Raw genomic sequence first — 19882 nt, forward strand, 5'->3', positions numbered from 1 at the left:
AATTTTTTACACTGTGTGCACTAGACTGGAGGTGAAAGGAACCTGGCTTGGAGTGTCTAGCTACCTCTAGCTGCCTCCATGTTTGACCAGCCTGTGGGTATATGTGTATTGGGAAGTGGAGCAGGGGTGTGAGTGGACAGGCAGGTTTACCCTTTCCCAGGAGCCTCTATCAGTTATTAGGCTGCTGGTTCCCACGAGGCCAGATGCAGAAGAGGTCAAAGTGTGGGTGTTAGGAGTTAACTGTACATTAGAAAGTCGTCAGTGGAGCCAAAGTTGCTTGTGGGCTGCACAGATTTACAGGTTTTCTTTTAACTAAATAAAATCTTGGTACTGAGGAGCATTACAAAGAACCCTTGGAAGACAAATGTGGAAAGAGTGATGCTTAGTGCTTTAGTTGTCATTTGTCTCATTAAGGGAATGAAAGCTACCCATAGATAACATTCTTCCTCCTTTCTTGTGCTCCAAAGTACAATTCACAAGCCCATTCCTAACCCAATTTTCATTAGATAGAAATACATACACATCATTAATGTTTCTATTTTTATTTCCAATTTCTAATACATAACAATTATCAAGTGACATTACCTGTTTTTTTCAGTCAACCAATAAACAAGCATGAGTCTTAATTGTACACACAGAAGCTCTCCACATATGTCTCATCAGCATTATTTTTTCTAAATGCTTATGTAGTTTTACATTCAGCCTCACTTTCTTCCGTCTGGATTATGATGCATTTCTAGTTAAACCTCTTACCTTTGAAGAGCCTGAGATTTATATTTGCCTCTAACAACCTGCTTGCTTCCAACTGGCCTCTACTCTCCCCTTTTCCCTAGGCCAAAGGTCTCCCATTCCTCCTCCCCCCAGCAGCCTGCCAACCTTCGCTGGACTACTTCCACCCCACCTTTCTCTTCCTTCCCAAGGCAGTCCTTAGCATCCCCCAGTCTCCCTACACACGGTTCTGGTTGGTTGGTTGGTTGGTTTTAAACACTCAAATTATCCTTTTTTAAACTGAATGGGATCATGTTGGGCTCAGAGAAGACACAGATAGGGCTGGCTTCAATCATCTAAATGAACGGTAGGCACTGGTAACGTTTTAAGGAAGAAAGATTTCAGTTCCACATAAGGAAAAACTGTTTGGAGGTTTAGAATTCAATACCGCTTGTCAGAGATTTTGTAAAGAACACAAAGACCAGATGGCCTTTAAAATCTCTTCCGACCCTGAGGTTCCACCATTCTCGATGAAAGAGAGCAAAAGTGTTACATATTTCACTCCCAAAATAGGAGGGAAGTGAATGACATCAAGGTCCAATTTGTTTATAGTTCAGAATTAGTCCGATATAGACCACCGGAAAGCATTTCACATGCCTATGAGCCCTGACTCATCTCAGAAAATAGAGATGGCCATGTGCTGCCTCGGACTGGGAGCTGTCCAGTGAGCCTTTTTGGTTAATTTTCTTTAAAAGCAACAATGGTCATCATTTAAACTCCTAAATGCCCAAATCTAAAGGACCCACATGTCTAGGATCTGATCATATTGCAACTAACTCATTGGCAACCTCACGTGACGACCAGGAACCTGGTTTGTATTGAAAGCAATGAAGGGAGGAGCTGGCAGGGTACTGCTGGGGTGGTAGAGGGGACACTGTTTGTATCCACAGGGCCATGTGGTCCAGGCATAGCGGAGGGCCACTACAGTGCCATGACAAGGATTTACATCCAGGGCCAGGGTGTGGATGGAGAAAGCGTCCATAGGAGCTGGGAGCCACTTGCATTGACGGCCACTGCAACAGGAGATCTAAGCAGAGAGAATAGGAACAATCAGGTTGGGCTGAAGGGCATCCAAGAGACTGGGCTGCTCTTTGAGAAGGAGAGAAGGAGCCTCTCTTAGCCATGGAACCATTTCCCACAGTGTCCAGAACAAACCTGAGTCTAGACTGGGTCTGGTCAGCACAGCCACAGTTGATAATGAATGGTCATGTCATTAAACAAATAACTTCAATCAAACTTAGGAAGACATAGAAGCATAATCATAAAGCATTTATGGAGGGCTCCCCTGAACATCCTTCCCATGATCTCTCCAGCCAAACGGCAAAGCAGCCCAGCTGCTGCTAATACACTGGCACTCCCGAAGGAGCTGAGGAAGGAAGACAAGGCATAAGTGAACCTTGGATAAATCAGAAAGCAATCCAGAGGAGACACAGATCAGAAGGCTAAATTCTGCCAACCCCAATTATGAGTCCTGGTCCAGGTGATTGACAGGCCGCCAAAGACTGACTGCGGAGGACTCTGCGTGCAGAGTCCACTTGGGAGCTGACATTCACTTCACACCAACCATCAAAAGAAGCTAAGTGCTGACTCTGCACCAGAGGCAAATGGAAGTTGTAGTTAGGATTCCAGAGCCGCAGCAGCCCTAATAGTAATTAAAATTTGTCTTTAAGATTCTGTCATCTCCTCCAATACCCTCTTGTCACCCTCTAGCCTAATGGCCTCATGATACCCAAAGCCATTCATTTAAATGTTCCATTTGGAAATGCCTCCATCTAGAAGACTCCTAAACAGCCTCTTTGATCAATATCCCCAGTCCCACAAAGGAATGGTCCTTGCCAGACATTAGAAGAATATAGTCTGAATACATCAATTCATACCAACTTACAAATCACCAAGCTTAAGCTTCTCAAAGAAGACATTAAACTCAAAAGGATAACAGAATTTAGGATAGTAAGACCCTCAAGGATGAGGGAAATATCCTGGAGCAAGGATCCTTTCTATAGATAACCTACAAATAAAGCTGTAGGCTCTTCTGAGCAGAGATGGTTGCTCTGGGAGGGAAAATACAAGAGGAATATTATTTTAATCTGAGATTATTTAATACCCATTTTCCCTTCCTTGATTGCCCTATCAAAATTACCTCTAAGCTAATGAATTAACAGTTGCTTATTCGGGCCTCTGAGATAAGCCCAGCCTTCCACCAAACAAGATCTGAATCGTAATAATGTTACAATGGAAGAGACAGGCCTCAGTTTGAAGGAAGTCCTGATCCCAACACAGGCTGGACCCCATTTTTTCTGCCATTCTCACCTCAAATATCTTGTTGTCCAGCCTCTGCACCTGGATTTTCTGGGAATATGTGAGGTTGAGCAGCCCCTTGCCAACCATGAGTTCTATCTTCTCAGGCAGTGGTCCTTGAAAGATCAAATTCTTCTCACCGTAAGCCACAGCACGGGCCCCCAAGTGCAGCCTATAGGCCACAGTCTGTTTATCTCGAGGGTGGATGCTACCGGATGAAGAACAAGTAGACAACTTTGAGTTTGAGCCTATCGATAACATTTCATCTTTTTAAAAAAAAGAAATTACACAAGAGCACCCTTTAACATGAGAAGAGTTAATTGAACTTAATAGCCAGTGATCAGTGACAAAAAGTAACCGTAATTGGAGCTCTGGGCAGTCTATGGGTTGGAAACCTTGAAATAATAGATGACTCAGAAGGGAGGGAAAGAGAGAAGGAAGAAGGGAGGAAAAAATGATGGAAAAAAGGCATTGGAACTCACCTAGGAGAGCTACCTCATTAAACTATTCCAACCACTGAAACGCATGTGATTTACCTGAATCAGCTGTTCATTATTTGATCCCCTCAAGGTTTTATTCATTCATTCAATCAATTTATCAAGCGCCTACTACAATCCACACCTGTGTGTTGGGCTCTATTTCACATCTGAAATCCCCTCTTAGGTTACAACTTGTGTGATATTCATCAGGGCTGTTCACAAATATTTCATTACTCCTTCTGAGCACATGGTAGACTTCCACTTCCTGCTCTCGCTGAAGCTAGGCATGGCCATGTGACTTGCTCTGGCCAATGCAATGTGAACGGTTGTGACTTGTGTTGCTTCCAGGTGGAAACATTTAATTGCTGGTGTGAGACTTTAAGGTGACTGTGGAAGTACAGACAACTGGGAGCCTCTGTCACTCTGGGTCTATGAATGATGAAAATGGGCAAAATCTTGCTGTTGAACTTCTTTGGGCATGTAGTGTGAGCAAGAAATAAACTTTTTTGCATCAAGCCACTGAGATATTGAGGGGTTTTTGATACTGTAGCACATCTCAGCATAAACAACGGTCACACACCATTCGTTGGTCTGCCTCCTCACAAACGAACATCAACATGAAGGACTAAAGACAAAGAACATGCATTGTTCAAGGAACGCCCAAGAAGCAACCATACCTTTTAAAAGGTGAGTTCTTATCACCAAGATCCATAGCCACAGCCATGAAAGTATTGGGCATCCTTTGGTTAGGGACATAGCCAAAGTCTGCCGTTTGATGCCAACGGATTTGGGGAAATCCATCCTGTGAGGATGCCATAGGCAAATCTGAAGATAACTAGAAAGGAAAGACATTGTTGCTTTTGTTGGATAGGAATCCTAAACTGGAGTCTTTTCCATTGACAGAGACATCCCCACTCCTGCTTCACTCATTTGTTCAAATGTTCATTCAACAGGTATTTACTGAGCTGCTCCGTTGTGCCACAGTCTTTCCAAAGATGGGTGCAACAATTCCTCTCACCCCACATGCCCTTTTACAATGTAACTTTTTTTCACACTCATCAAGTGGCAGAGTCTCTTTCCCCTCCCACTGAATCTGAACTACCCCTGTGATTTGCTTAGACCAAGAGAATGTTAGAGAAGTCATCTTGTGCAGCTTCCAAGTCAATGCCTTAAAAGGCCTTGCCTTCTGATTTCATTCTCTTAGGACCCCACGCTGTCCACATAAAGAAATCCAACTACCCTGCTGGAAAGACTATGTGAAGAGAGAGGCCTTAGAAATTGAGAGATCATGAGGAAATAAGAAACTCGAGTATTCCAGCAATCGCAGCTGAAGAACCACTCATATGAATGAGGCCATTTTAGATCCTTGAGTTCAAACTGCAGCCACATAAACAAGCCCAGCCAATGTCACACAGAGCAGAGCTGAGCCATCCCAGTTGAACCCTCCCTGGCCAACCCATAGAATCATGAGCGAAAATAAACGCTGATGTTTTAAGCCATTAAGTCCTAAGTTTGGGGGTAGTTTGTTACATAGCAATAGCTAACTGATAAAACTATATACAACACAGGGCTAGGCACTGTAGGGAGGCAGAGAAGAGCATCCCCTTGAGCATGTGGCAAATTGCATCAAAGACCCCAATTCTTCACCCTTCCCTATATCCACACCCTCTTGCCTTGTGGCTTTGCAGTTCCTCCCATTAAGAGGAAGAGTATATTTCCCACCCCTTGAATCTGAGCTCAACATATGATTAGCCATAGATTAAGACAGAAATGATAGTGTGTCAGTTCCTAATTCACGCCTCAAGAGACCTCACATGGTTCCACTTGCTCTTTTGCCCTTCTCCTATCACCAAGAAAAGGACATGCCTGGGCCAGCCCACTAGTCTCTAGAGAAGGACGAGAGCTGTGGAACAGAGCTGCCTTGTCTAATCCACTCTAGCCAGGCTCAGCCTGGAGCAGAGCCCCCAGCTGACCCACAAAGATATGAAAGAGCTCGTGGAGAACAGCCAACCCCCAGCTACTCAGACAAGTAAACTACAAATACTAATAATTTAAGCCATTGAGTTTTAAGGTAGTTTGTTATATAGCCATAGCTAAGTGGTGTAAGTACTTTACAGCTTTGTTGGGAGGACTGACCTGCACCTAAGTAATGGTAATAAACAACAGCATAAAATAGAATGGACTAAATGCTAAAATGGTGGCATAAGCAGTAAGTGCTATATACTTACAACAAATAGAGATTATTATAGGAAAACATGGCCTCAAAATATGAAATCATTTGGATGGGCAAAGACAATATGAAAAGTCACTACAAGTAGGACTGTTCATATCTTACAGGTTAAAAATTCATAAGGTACAAAGATAGGAAAGAGAAAGGCAGTTTTAGGAGAGTAGTCTGGCTAGAAGAGAGGATTCATGTAGGAAAGAAGGTTGAAAGACAGAGTTTGTACTTTACTCTTTAAGCTACTGTAGAGGAAGCTACTGGAGAAGTGGTAGTAGCATAACACTGGGAATGTACTAATTGCCACTGAACTGTACACTAAAATGGCTAATTTTATGTTATGTGAATTTCACCTCAAGAAAAAAATAAATAGGGAGCCCCTGCAGCTATAGGAGTAAAAGACTATATAAAAGATCAGTCTAGTGGTCACACAAATGGATCTGCGGAGAAAAAAGGACCGAAAACAGAGAGCCTAATTAGTTAAGAAACTAAATTAAAACTAGAAAGGTCCAACCTAAAAGGATAGTAGTGGGAGATAAGACAATCTGAAAGACAAACTGACAGAACCAGGCCATCAATTGGATATAGGGCATGAGAGAAAAGGATGATATCTGTCACTCAGACTGACATCTGAATGATCTGCTTGAAGCCTAGGGCATCTTGCCAAATAGCAACAGAATACTGGGAGAAAAGTAGTGTTCTCAAGAGCCTGTGGTAAGGATCAACAGCTCATGTAATCTCAGTCAGCTCATCAAGTCATTCATTCATTTCACAAATATAAACTGAGCACCTACTCTGTGCCAGGCACCAGTATTGAATTCTTACATTCTTGTGGGGAGAGATAACTATAAACAACATCAATAAGTAAACTAGGTACTTATTGTAAACGCACTGGAGAAAATTATAGCAAGGAAGAGGGCTGGGAGTACCAGGGTTGAACAAAGACTGGAACAAAGAAAGGAAGCCATGCAGATTGCTAGGTATGGGAGGCAGAATTCTCTAATTGCCACCAATGACCCACACCCTTATAAAAAACCCTCCCCCTTGAGTGTGGTGGGACCTGTGACGTGCTTCTAATTGATAGAATATGGCAAAGGTAATGGGTCTCATTCCTGTGATGTGATGTGATGTGATGTGATGCCACATTATGTTATATGGCTAAGATGAAGGGATTCTGCAGATGTAAGTAAGGTCCCTAACCAGTTGATTTCAAGATAATCAAAAGGGAAAGTAGTGTGGTGGGCCTGGCCAAAGCAGGTGAGCCTTTGAAAGAGGGTATAGAAGCCAGAGACTCTCTCTCCTGCTGGCCTTCCAGTCACCATGAGTTGCAGAGGCACAAGAAAAGGAATTCTGCCAACAACCACGTGTGCATAGAAAAGAACCCTGTGCCTTAGATGAAACCTCAGCCCTGGCCAACGCCTCGATCGCATCCCTGAACAGAGGGCCCAGATAAGCCAAGCCCAGGCTCCTGACTCATAGAAACTGTGGGTTGTGCTGTTTTAAGCCATTAAATATTTGATAATTTCTTGAGCAGTAATAGAAAATGAATACATTGGGGAAAGAGGGGAAAGAAAATGAAAGACCAGGCAGGAGTATGCCTGGTTTGTTTAAAGAAAAAGTAAGACAGGAAGCCAGTGTGGCTAAGTGGAGAACACCAGGAGGAGAGAATTAGGAAATGAGGTGAGAGAGGTAATGGGAGTGGGGGGCAGATCATCTACGGCCTTGTCGAGCCCATGGAGACTTTTGATTTGACTTACATTTCAAAGGATCACTTTGATTGATTTAAGGACAGTATCCTAAAGGAGGAGAAAAGATGGAAGCCAGAAGACCAGTTAGGAGGTTACTGCAGTACTTCAAGGTAGAGATGATGGTGGCTTAAACCAATGTAGGAGAAATAAACAAGTGAAAAGTGTGGGACTCACTGTACTATGAATCAGCAGGATTTGCTTTCATCTAGACTGAAAGATGATATACACCTACTCCAGGAAACGAAGAGATTCTCAGGAAAACACTTTAATATTACTATGATGCAAGTGGAACCACTCTTTCTTCCTCCCTCCCTTCTCTAATGTTCTCATCTCCCTGTTCTTCCATTTAGGTAGCATCTTACTCTCAGCCAATGAAAGGCATCAAACTCTTATCTCTCTTTTACAAGCCATGATCTAACAACACAGTAACTCAAACCACAATGTGGGAAACAGTCTGGGCCAGCAACCACATTGTCTTTTGACCCTGTTTCAAGATTTCAGATCCCATCACAGGGGCTGGCTGATAAGTAGACTGCTCCACTCTATCTTATTCCTCACATAGCCCAGGAAATACCAGGAGAGCATTCCTACAAATGTGACCAAAGGAGGCTTTCAAGAGAGGAAGTTCTCTGCTTGAGCTACTCCAAAAAAAAAAAAAAAAAAACAGAAAACCACTCGAGAGGCTGAAAAACACTGGAGAGGCTGAAACCTCGCCAGAAAGGCACCTTGGATATGACCTGGAACTAAGGGGACATTGCCAGCCCTCTTATTAAAAGAGATAGTTGCAAATCGGTTTTAATATATGAAATGATAAAATTATAAAAAGTGAAGCCTAAAGTGTCACAGTAGAATCTCATGAGAATTAGAAAATAGGAATAAAAAGAAGTGTGTAACCCTACTTCTTCCACATGACACCCAAAAGACTGAGAGTGGACCCATGTTCTCCAGCCAGTGCCATGATGGCAATGAGTGCAACAAAACTGCCAGCAAGAGTCTGTGGTAAGGACGGGTCTGCCTGGAGCCCCACAGGGAGAAATGCAATAACAGCCACTCAAGCCAAGGGTGTTGTCTCAAAATGGCAGTTTTTCCCCTGTCGCAATTCTTCACGCAATATCATTGCATGCACTGCTGCATATTGGCCACGAGGGGGCACCAGCGTACTCCACCGCAAATTAAATTCCTGTGTTTTTCCTAACGAGAGGCTGTCAGGCACTGCTCAGTCTCTCACCCTGATTAGTAGAGGTGCTGCTAAGGAAGGCATGCGCCAACAGAAGAATATAAAAGTGGCCACATTCAGAGGATTTTATAAATAACGTGCTGCAGTATGCAGTCTGTTCCACAGCACTTCCAAACTCCTTTGAAAAAGAATACCCCAAAGCTCCAGGCCCTAGCCTTCTGCTCTGCTTTCTCTCCCTGCTTCAGATCACCTCCAGACCTACACGGGTCTAGCCCCGGTTAATCTGCTGCCCTCAGGTCCTCGTCTCCAACTGCTCTAGTTATTTCAGCCATCATCTCAAACTCAACATGTCTATAAAGCTAATTCACCTTTCCTTACAGGTCAGCTGTCCCTCCAGATTTTCTGATTTCTCTCAGTAATAATAATAAGCACTAACATTATCCAGCACTTTTCATGTACCAGGCTTTTATGGATTAACTCATTTAATACATAAAGTAACAAAGAGGTTCAATATCTTGTTCGAGATCACATGGTAGAGGAGTGTTAGAGCTGGATTTGAATCCAGGTAGATGATCTCTAGATCCCAGGCTCTGAACCATTATGATGTCATATCTGCTGCTTCTCTTTGAAGGCAGGAACCATGTTTATATTCCCAGTTGCCCATCAGTAACCAACATATTTTTGGTGATGATGATAAAGTTAAAGCACAGAGGCTAAGTAACTTCTACTGAACTGTAAAGATATTGAGTGCCAGGACCGGGTCTCTCTGATTCATCCTATATTTCCAGCGCCTTGTGCAGTTCGTGGCAGACAGTAAGCATCAGCACGCACTTTTGGTTTGAACTGGCTGAAGTCACATTCAAATGACACAAGCTAAGAGTAGAGAAATGTACCTCAAAAGTCCAAATGTAGTTTTCACCAAGAGTAATACAGAACTGGTGGCAGGAGCTGCTATTTTGAAAATAATGAGCAGAATAATCTTGTTTCAAAGTCAAAACACATGTAGAAAAGAAGAAAGAAAATGATCACAAGTAAATTTTAAGTGGAAAGAAGGTCTATAAAAATCTTCACCCAAAAAAAGAGTTTGGTGAAGTAGGACAAGGTAGAGGAGATGGGAGGATGGTGAGAAGAATGTTCTTGTGGGATTATACAGAGGCAGAAGTCTGGAACTATGTATGCCTAATTCAAATATTAGAGCTATTCCAATATGTTGTGATGTGGGCCTTCTTATAACACCTTACTTGTTTAACTCTCTATGTTCCAGGGAAGCCAGAACTACCACCCTGCTAAAAAAATCTAGGGATCAGAGGGGTCATATGAACAGGTGAGACAAGGCAAATGTGAATTTGTCAAATATATTCCCTCTATGCAAAGATGACAGCAGAATCTTTCTGACTAATTACCTTAATTAAAAATATGGCTTTTCTGTGCTGTGTTTTTTCATGCATGTGTTAAGCCATTATTTAATGAGTGACCAACTCGGTACTGGGGATACAACTCATTACTGGGGATGCAAATATGATCCAGGAAAATATGGTCAGATGTGCAACCTGCATGCAAGTAAAAAGACAGCTAAAGGGTGCTAACTGAGAAGTACATGTCTGGGGAAGGCAGACATTGAAGCCAAACTTTGGGTGGTCACAGCAGACTTCCCCACTGATCTCCAGGCTGAGACCAAAAGTTATCTAGGGAAGATGGTGGAGTGAGGTGCTTCCAGGCTCTGCCTGGCCTCTCCCCCAGGAAGCTTTGAACAACCAGCAAGAACTGATAGAAACATCTTCCTCAAAGCTCCAGAAAACAGTTAAAGGACTGCAGTAACAGGGAGAGTACTGAATCAAGAAAAAGGCTACTTGGAAGCAGTAGGATCTCATGACACCCTGGCTGACCTCTCCCCAACCCCTCCCGAGCTCAGCATGGAGCCAGCCCGTACTCCCATGGCAGATCTCTGGCACTGTTTCCAGAGGGAACAGAGTAACCCTCATGTAAATGCTGGTACTGGGGACATATATACCTGACCCAATCTGTCTGGTGGTGGCCTGAGGGACTTGCTGTCCAAGAACTTGCCCTGCACATACAAGGCAGCTCACTGAGCTCTCCTATAGGACACTGTCAGAGAGCAGTCAAATCATGCTGCCTAGGGGTAAGGGATTGCTGACTAGAGGACATACCAAGCAGTGCTCAGAAACACGAGGAAATGGTTTCCTAGGGAAGAGGGGACATTTGTATCTGTGTAAATGGAGAATTCTTAGGGCTACCTATGCATGCCCAAGACAAGACACTTGTGCAGAAAGGACCAGGGTGGCCCCTATGCTTTGGCCTGGAGCTATTCTCTAAACTCACTGTATGGATAACCCCTGAAGGAGAGCACCTGCACAGGTCTGCAAAGACTGGGAATACCATTTTTTCTTTTTTTTTTTCCCATCTTCTTTTTGTTATTGTTAGTTCCTGGCATTGAAGGAAAGCTCCATCACACACTAGCTGGACAAGCTTAATGAACAGATGCCCAGAGTCTAAGTCTACCAATAACACATTAAAATATCAAAGCATCCAGGTTTCAACAAAAGGCGATGGCCCAGGCAAAGGAGATGGTTAAAGCATTAGAGACCATCAGTAAGGACGAGCAGACCTGGGACACACCACCCAAAGACTTTTTTAAATGGTCCTAAATATGCTCAAATAGCTAAAGGAAAACATGGACAAAGAACTAAAGGATATCAGGAAAATCACAAATGAACACAAAGACAATATCAATAGAGAGATGGAAATTATTAAAAAGAACCAAACAGAGCTGAACAGCATCAGAAATTTAAAATTCACTAGAGGGGTTCAACAGCAGATGGCAAGTGGAAGAAGAAAGAATTAGTGAACTCAAAGATAAGACAGTTGAAATCGTTTAGTCTGAGGAGCAGAAAGAACCAAGAATGAAGAAAAGTGAACAAAGACTGAGAAACCTGTGGATACCAATATATGCACTGTGGAAGCCCCAGAAGGAGAAGAGAGAAAGGAGCAGAGAGAATATTCAAGGTAATAATGGCTGAAAACTTCCCAAATTTAATGAAAGACATGAATATACACATCCAAGATGTTCAATGAACTCCAAACAGGATAAACTCAAATAGACCCACACTGTGGCATGTTATAATCAGACTAAGCACCAAAGATAAAGGGAGAATTCTAAAAGCTGCAAAAGACAAGCAACATGCCACATACAAGGAAGTCTCAAAAAGATCAAGTGCCAACTTCTCATCAGAAATCATGTGGGCAAGAAGGCAGTGGGAAGACATATTTTTAAATGCTGGGAGAAAAACAATGACAACCAAAAATTATATCTCCAACAAAACTGTCTTTCAAAAATGAGGGAGAGATTAAGATTTCTAGATAAACAAAAGCTGAGGGAGTTCATCACCACTAGACCAGGCCCACAGGAGATGCTAATGGTAGTTCTGCAGGTTGAAAGCAAAGGACAATAGACAATAGATTGAAGCCACATGAGGAAATAAAAGATCTCCAGTAAGGAGATTATACGGGTAAATGAAAATGTCACTACTTTCGTTTGTAATTCCACTTTTTACTTCCTACAAGATCTAAAAGGTAAATGCATAAAATGTAATGAGAAATCAGTGGCTTGGGACTCAAAATTACAAAAACTTGTAATTTGTGTCAAGAACTACATAAAGCTGGGTGGACAAAGGGATACAGAAATATGGTTTGTGTATATTATTAAAGTTAAGTTGGTATCAAAGCAAATGAGATTTTTATAGATTTAGGATGTTATATTTAAGCCCCAAGGTAACTATAAGAAAAATATCAGAGAATATGCAAGCTCATGGAGACAGAAAATAGAGGACAGGTTGCCAGAAGCAGAGGGCAGGGAGAATGGGGAGTTACTGCATAATGGCTGCAGGGTTTCTGCTTAGGGAGATGGGATTGATTTAGTAATGGGAGGAGGTAAGGGCACCACAGCACTGTGGATATGACAATCCCATTGAATGACATGCTTGGGAATAGTTGAGATGGGAAAGTTTACATTGTATATATGTTCCCAAAAGACAGACAGACAGACAGATGGGCAAAGGAAAGGAGGGAGGGAGGGAAAGGGAGAGGGAGAGGGAGAAGTAGAGGGAGAGGGAGAGAAGAGAGAAGAGAAAAGAGAGAGAGGGAGGGCAACCAAAGAGACAATGACAAATGTAATACATGAGTCAGGACGGCATTCAGCAAGAGAAGAGAAAAGGCTCAAAAGGATATTACTGGCAATTCAACAAGAAGAAATAACAATCATAAATGTCTATGCATCCAATCAAGGTACCACAAAATACATGAGAGAAACACTGGCAAAACTAAAGGAAGCAATTGATGTTTCCACAATAATTGTGGGAGACTTCAACACATCACTCTCTCCTATAGATAGATCAACCAGACAGAAGACCAATAAGGAAATTGAAACCTAAACAATCTGATAAATGAATTAGATTTAACAGACATATACAGGACATTACATCCCAAATCACCAGGATACACATACTTTTCTAGTGCTCATGGAACTTTCTCCAGAAAAGATCATATGCTGGGACATAAAACAAGCCTCAATAAATTTAAAAAGATTGAAATTATTCAAAGCACATTCTCTGATCACAGTGGAATACAATTAGAAGTCAATAACCATCAGAGACTTAGAAAATTCACAAATACCTGGAGGTTAAACAACACACTCCTAAACAATCAGTGGGTTAAAGAAGAAATAGCAAGAGAAATTGCTAAATATATAGAGACGAATGAAAATGAGAACACAACATACCAAAACCTATGGGATGCAGCAAAAGCAGTGCTGAGGGGGAAATTTATAGCACTAAACGCATATATTAAAAAGGAAGAAAGAGCCAAAATCAAAGAACTAATGGATCAACTGAAGAAGCTAGAAAATGAACAGCAAACCAATCCTAAACCAAGTAGAAGAAAAGAAATAACAAGGATTAAAGCAGAAATAAATGACATAGAGAACAAAAAACAATAGAGAGGATAAATATCACCAAAAGTTGGTTCTTTGAGAAGATCAACAAGATTGACAAGCCCCTAGCTAGACTGACAAAATCAAAAGAGAGAAGACCCATATAAACAAAATAATGAATGAAAAAGGTGACATAACTGCAGATCCTGAAGAAATTAAAAAAATTGTAAGAGGATATTATGAACAACTGTATGGCAACAAACTGGATAATGTAGAAGAAATGGACAATTTCCTGGAAACATATGAACAACCTAGACTGACCAGAGAAGAAATAGAAGACCTCAACCAACCCATCACAAGCAAAGAGATCCAATCAGTCATCAAAAATCTTCCCACAAATAAATGCCCAGGGCCAGATGGCTTCACAGGGGAATTCTACCAAACTTTCCAGAAAGAACTGACACCAATCTTACTCAAACTCTTTCAAAACATTGAAGAAAATGGAACACTACCTAACTCATTGTATGAAGCTAACATCAATCTAATACCAAAACCAGGCAAAGATGCTACAAAAAAGGAAAACTACCGGCCAATCTCCCTAATGAATATAGATGCAAAAATCCTCAACAAAATACTTGCAAATCAAATCCAAAGACACATTAAAAAAATCATACACCATGACCAAGTGGGGTTCATTCCGGGCATGCAAGGATGGTTCAACATAAGAAAAACAATCAATGTATTACAACACATTAACAAGTCAAAAGGGAAAAATCAAGTGATCATCTCAATAGATGCTGAAAAAGCATTTGACAAAATCCAACATCCCTTTTTGATAAAAACACTTCAAAAGGTAGGAATTGAAGGAAACTTCCTCAACATGATAAAGAGCATATATGAAAAACCCACAGCCAGCATAGTACTCAATGGTGAGAGACTGAAAGCCTTCCCTCTAAGATCAGGAACAAGACAAGGATGCCCGCTATCACCACTGTTATTCAACATTGTGCTGGAAGTGCTAGCCAGGGCAGTCCGGCAAGACAAAGAAATAAAAGGCATCCAAATTGGAAAAGAAGAAGTAAAACTGTCATTGTTTGCAGATGATATGATCTTATATCTAGAAAACCCTGAGAAATCGACGATACAGCTACTAGAGCTAATCAACAAATTTAGCAAAGTAGCGGGATACAAGGTTAATGCACATAAGTCAGTAATGTTTCTATATGCTAGAAATGAACAAACTGAAGAGACACTCAAGAAAAAGATACCATTTTCAATAGCAACTAAAAAGATCAAGTACCTAGGAATAAACTTAACCAAAGATGTAAAAGACCTATACAAAGAAAACTACAATAGAAGGGGACCTTAAAAGATGGAAAAATATTCCATGTTCATGGATAGGAAGGCTAAATGTCATTAAGATGTCAATTCTACCCAAACTCATCTACAGATTCAATGCAATCCCAATCAAAATTCCAACAACCTACTTTGCAGACTTGGAAAAGCTAGTTATCAAATTTATTTGGAAAGGGAAGATGCCTTGAATTGCTAAAGACAATCTAAAAAAGAAAAACGAAGTGGGAGGACTTACACTCCCTGACTTTGAAGCTTATTATAAAGCCACAGTTTCCAAAACAGCATGGTACTGGCACAAAGATAGACATATAGATCAATGGAATCGAATTGAGAATTCAGAGATAGACCCTCAGATCTATTGCCGACTGATCTTTGATAAGGCCCCCAAAGTCACTGAACTGAGTCATAATGGTCTTTTCAACAAATGGGGCTGGGAGAGTTGGATATCCATATCCAAAAGAATGAAAGAGGACCCCTACCTCACCCCCTACACAAAAATTAACTCAAAATGGACCAAAGATCTCAATATAAAAGAAAGTACCATAAAACTCCTAGAAGATAATGTAGGAAAACATCTTCAAGACCTTGTATTAGGCGGCCACTTCCTAGACTTTACACCCAAAGCACAAGCAACAAAAGAGAAAATAGATAAATGGGAACTCCTCAAGCTTAGAAGTTTCTGCACCTCAAAGGAATTTCTCAAAAAGGTAAAGAGGCAGCCAACTCAATGGGAAAAAATTTTTGGAAACCATGTATCTGACAAAAGACTGATATCTTGCATATATAAAGAAATCCTACAACTCAATGACAATAGTACAGACAGCCCAATTATAAAATGGGCAAAAGATATGAAAAGACAGTTCTCTGAAGAGGAAATACAAATGGCCAAGAAACACATGAAAAAATGTTCAGCTTCACTAGCTATTAGAGAGATGCAAATTAAGACCACAATGAGATACCATCTAACACCAGTTAGAATGGCTGCCATTAAACAAACAGGAAACTACAAATGCTGGAGGGGATGTGGAGAAATTGGAACTCTTATTCATTGTTGGTGGGAGTGTATAATGGTTCAGCCACTCTAGAAGTCAGTCTGGCAGTTCCTTAGAAAACTAGATATAGAGGTATCATTCGATCCAGCGATTGCACTTCTCGGTATATACCCGGAAGATCGGAAAGCAGTGACAAGAACAGATATCTGCACGCCAATGTTCATAGCAGCATTATTCACAATTGCCAAGAGATGGAAACAACCCAAATGTCCTTCAACAGATGAGTGGATAAATAAAATGTGGTATATACACACGATGGAATACTACGCGGCAGTAAGAAGGAACGATCTTGTGAAACATATGACAACATGGATGAACCTTGAAGACATAATGCTGAGCGAAATAAGCCAGGCACAAAAAGAGAAATATTATATGCTACCACTAATGTGAACTTTGAAAAATGTAAAACAAATGGTTTATAATGTAGAATGTAGGGGAACTAGCAATAGAGAGCAATTAAGGAAGGGGGAACAATAATCCAAGAAGAACAGATAAGCTATTTAATGTTCTGGGGATGCCCAGGAATGACTATGGTCTGTTAATTTCTGATGGATATAGTAGGAACAAGTTCACAGAAATGTTGCTATATTAGGTAACTTTCTTGGGGTAAAGTAGGAACATGTTGGAAGTTAAGCAGTTATTTTTGTGTGTGTGCTAATGAAGGTGTCAGGGATTGATTTAGGTGATGAATGTACAACTATGTAATGGTACTGTGAACAATCGAAAGTACGATTTGTTTTGTATGACTGCGTGGTATGTGAATATATCTCAATAAAATGAAGATTTAAAAAAAAAGGATATTACTGGGACAGATGAAAATATTGGAATATAGACTGTTAGCTTTTTATCAATGTTAAATTTCTTGAACTTGATAATTGTACTTAAGATGGTTACATAAGTGAATATCCTTGTTCTTAGGAAATGTACATAGCAGTATTAAGTGTTCATGGAGCATGCTGTATGCAACCTACACTCAAGGATTCCGAAAACAGATTAATAAATATAGACAGATAGATGGAGAGATGGAGAGAGAGCTAGAACAATACTCAAATGTGTCAAAATGTTAAAATTGGTGGATCTGGGTATGGAGGGGGTACACTGGAGTTCTCTGTATGGGACTTGCGTTATTTTTGCAACTGTCCTATAAGTTTGAAAGTATTTCAAAATAAAAAGTTAACAAAAAAAAGTTAGTGAGGAAAGCTTCAGAGAGCAAGATTGTTCCAGGCAAAGAGCACATGCAAGGCCTGGGAGTGAGAGAGCATGGTTCATTCTAGGGAGTGGGAGGGATAATGCCAAATTAGGGAGGATGTGGGAAGTGGGCATTCTCACACATGGCTGCTAAGAGTATACATTCATCCTCTGTTCTACAGAGGAATCTGGGGAAATGTTCAAAGCCTTAAAAAGGTACCTTTGAGCTAGCAATTTCCTTTCTGGGTTTTATCTTATGGAAATAATTAAGCATGCATTCAATGATTTAGCTACAAGGAAAATAAACATACCACTGCTGATAAAAACAACAAGTTTAAAACAATGTAAGTGTCCATCTTTTGAGGTCTAGGTAAATATATTATAGCAAAACCATATTTTGGAATACTCTGCAATCATAATAAACTGTGTTGAATTTTAATATTTATTGGCATGAAAAAAATGCTCACAACATGACATTAAGAGAAAAAGCAAGATTTAATGCAGTATTATAGTATGGATCCTATTTCAAAAATATAAGAGCAGAAAAGGTCTGCTTATTTGTAGATTATAGAACTATAAATGTTTTTCATGTCTTTTTTTCTTTTGCTTATCTTACTTTTCAGTATTTCTTCAATGAACATGTAATGCTTTCTTTAAGAAGAAGACATTTGAGTTACTTATTAAATATTTCTAAAGATTTTATTGTACTATCAAGGAATTGAGATGAATTAAGTCTTACATTCAGTTCATAACCAGCAGGCCATGAGGGCAAAGAAGAAGTATGAATTCCCGGGCAAGAGATCTAACTAGCTAATCCTAACACCAATGCCCATAAAACCTCTTCCTGCCAACACATACCTGGACAAACCCAAATGGGAAAAGGCGCTCTGTCTGCCCCTGGGAGCTATAGTGGAAGACTTGGCGCCAGTCTTCAATGAGTGCAGGGAAGGTGCAGTTGTACAGGTCTGTGTTATAGTTCACATTGTTCTCTCCTAAAAACAATCAAAACTGTGAGAGAGGTTACAGTAGACTGCAAAAAATAGCCACACATTATTCTATCCCTCTTTCCGTGCCGATAATAGTAGGCCTTCCCACAATCTCTCTGGACTGGCGTGTGACTTGCTCTGGCTACCAGGACCTTAGCAAACATGATGCAAACAGAACTTTAAAACCACGTCAGCTTTGGGACTTGCTCTCTCTTAATGCACTTGGAAACCTGAGATTACCAGGTAATCGAGTCTCAAGTAGCTTGCTGAAGGATGAGAGGCTGAGTGAGAACCCCAAGAGATAGACAGCCAGCAGTCAACAGATGTGAGAAAGAGGCCATCCTAAATCATCCAGCCACCAGACAGCCTGCCAGGTGACCAAAGACACAAAAGGGATCCTAGCAGAAATTAGCCGAGCCAGCCCAGACCAGAGAAACTATCCTGCTAACCCACAGAATCATGAGCCAAATAAAATTATCATTGTTTTAAGCCACTAAATTCTGGGGTGGTTTGTTATGCAGCAGAAGCTAACAGATACAGTGAAGAAACAGTAAATTGAACACTCACCCTGGTACCATATCACCCCTTTCAGAGTCATATTACGTAGAGGATGGATCATAGCATTCCAGAGAACAGAGTTATTACTGGGGCCACTTACAGGACGAAGAGGAATGAACCTGGAATAAATAAGATGGACGAGCGTCACCAGAGACCTAACTGATCATATGATGATCCCTAAGCTGGGCTTCTATCCACCTTTCACTGGGGGGTGAACTTCTGGTGAAAGCAACACAGAATGAAATTGAACCACTGTGTTTCACTTGAAAAGACGTAACAGTCTCTGAATTTCACCTCCTGATGCTTTCTAGGATAAGTGTATCAGTCAGCTTTCTGGGACTTCAGAGTCAGCCATCCCAGCTTCCAGATAAGGTCATTAAAGCCAGAGAGGAGGAGTGTTTTACTATGAGTCATTCATGCAGGCAATACATTTATTTTGTTAGTGCTCAGTGGATGGACACTTAGGTATTTTAAAGTTTTTGTTTTTATAAGCAATGCCATGATTATCTTCCTTGTAGCTGAATCTTTGCATATATGCTTATTATTTCCTGAAGATAAGTGCCCAGAAATGAAATTGCTGGGTCAAAAAACACATTTTTTTAAGGCTTTGATCATGTTCCCAAATTTCTCTGTAAAATGGTTAAATGAAGGTATACTCTTAGCAGCCATGTGTAAGAATGTCCACTCCCCCACGCCCTTCCTAACTGGGCATTATCCCTCCCACCCCCATGGATCTGAGAGATCAGGGTTTAGCTCCTCCAACCTGGACTGGAGCTAACACTTCCTCCTGCTCTACTGCAGGCCATTCCTTCTGTTCCAGAGTTGACTGTCTTCACCCACAGGCAAGCCGTTAGCTAAACTATATCACAGAGTTCAAATCCATCCTCTTCCCAGAGGCCTTCCCAGAGTAAATGGGAGATAATGTGTGTGACAGCAGTTCACATGTTCTCACCTCTACGTTAATATTAGCACCAGAATCTTCATTAAATAACCCTTTCTCCACCTGAGTATTATTCCTGAGTATTATTCCTGACTGAGCTTTTCACAAGCATGCTTTCACAGTCAGTATACTCATATATTCCTTTGATTGCATCTTCTACATTTGC

General features: G+C 41.0%; 1 protein-coding gene across 2 annotated transcripts in view; it reads right to left on the reverse strand.

Annotated features, from left to right (window-relative positions):
* Positions 1-505: 505 nt before the first annotated feature.
* SIAE (sialic acid acetylesterase) overlaps positions 506-19882 on the reverse strand; it is a 45140-nt gene continuing 25763 nt past the window's right edge. For both annotated transcript variants that reach the window (XM_037841845.1, XM_037841843.1), the window contains exons 6-10: positions 18786-18895; positions 18091-18224; positions 4223-4380; positions 3079-3274; positions 506-1795 (exon numbers count right to left, since the gene is read on the reverse strand). In XM_037841845.1, coding sequence (XP_037697773.1) covers positions 1541-1795; positions 3079-3274; positions 4223-4380; positions 18091-18224; positions 18786-18895 — 853 coding nt within the window. In that variant the 3' untranslated portion in view covers positions 506-1540. The remainder of the gene's footprint in view (positions 1796-3078; positions 3275-4222; positions 4381-18090; positions 18225-18785; positions 18896-19882) is intronic.

The sequence above is a fragment of the Choloepus didactylus genome, chromosome 6, assembly GCF_015220235.1.
Source record: "Choloepus didactylus isolate mChoDid1 chromosome 6, mChoDid1.pri, whole genome shotgun sequence".
Classification (NCBI taxonomy): Eukaryota; Metazoa; Chordata; class Mammalia; order Pilosa; family Megalonychidae; genus Choloepus; species Choloepus didactylus.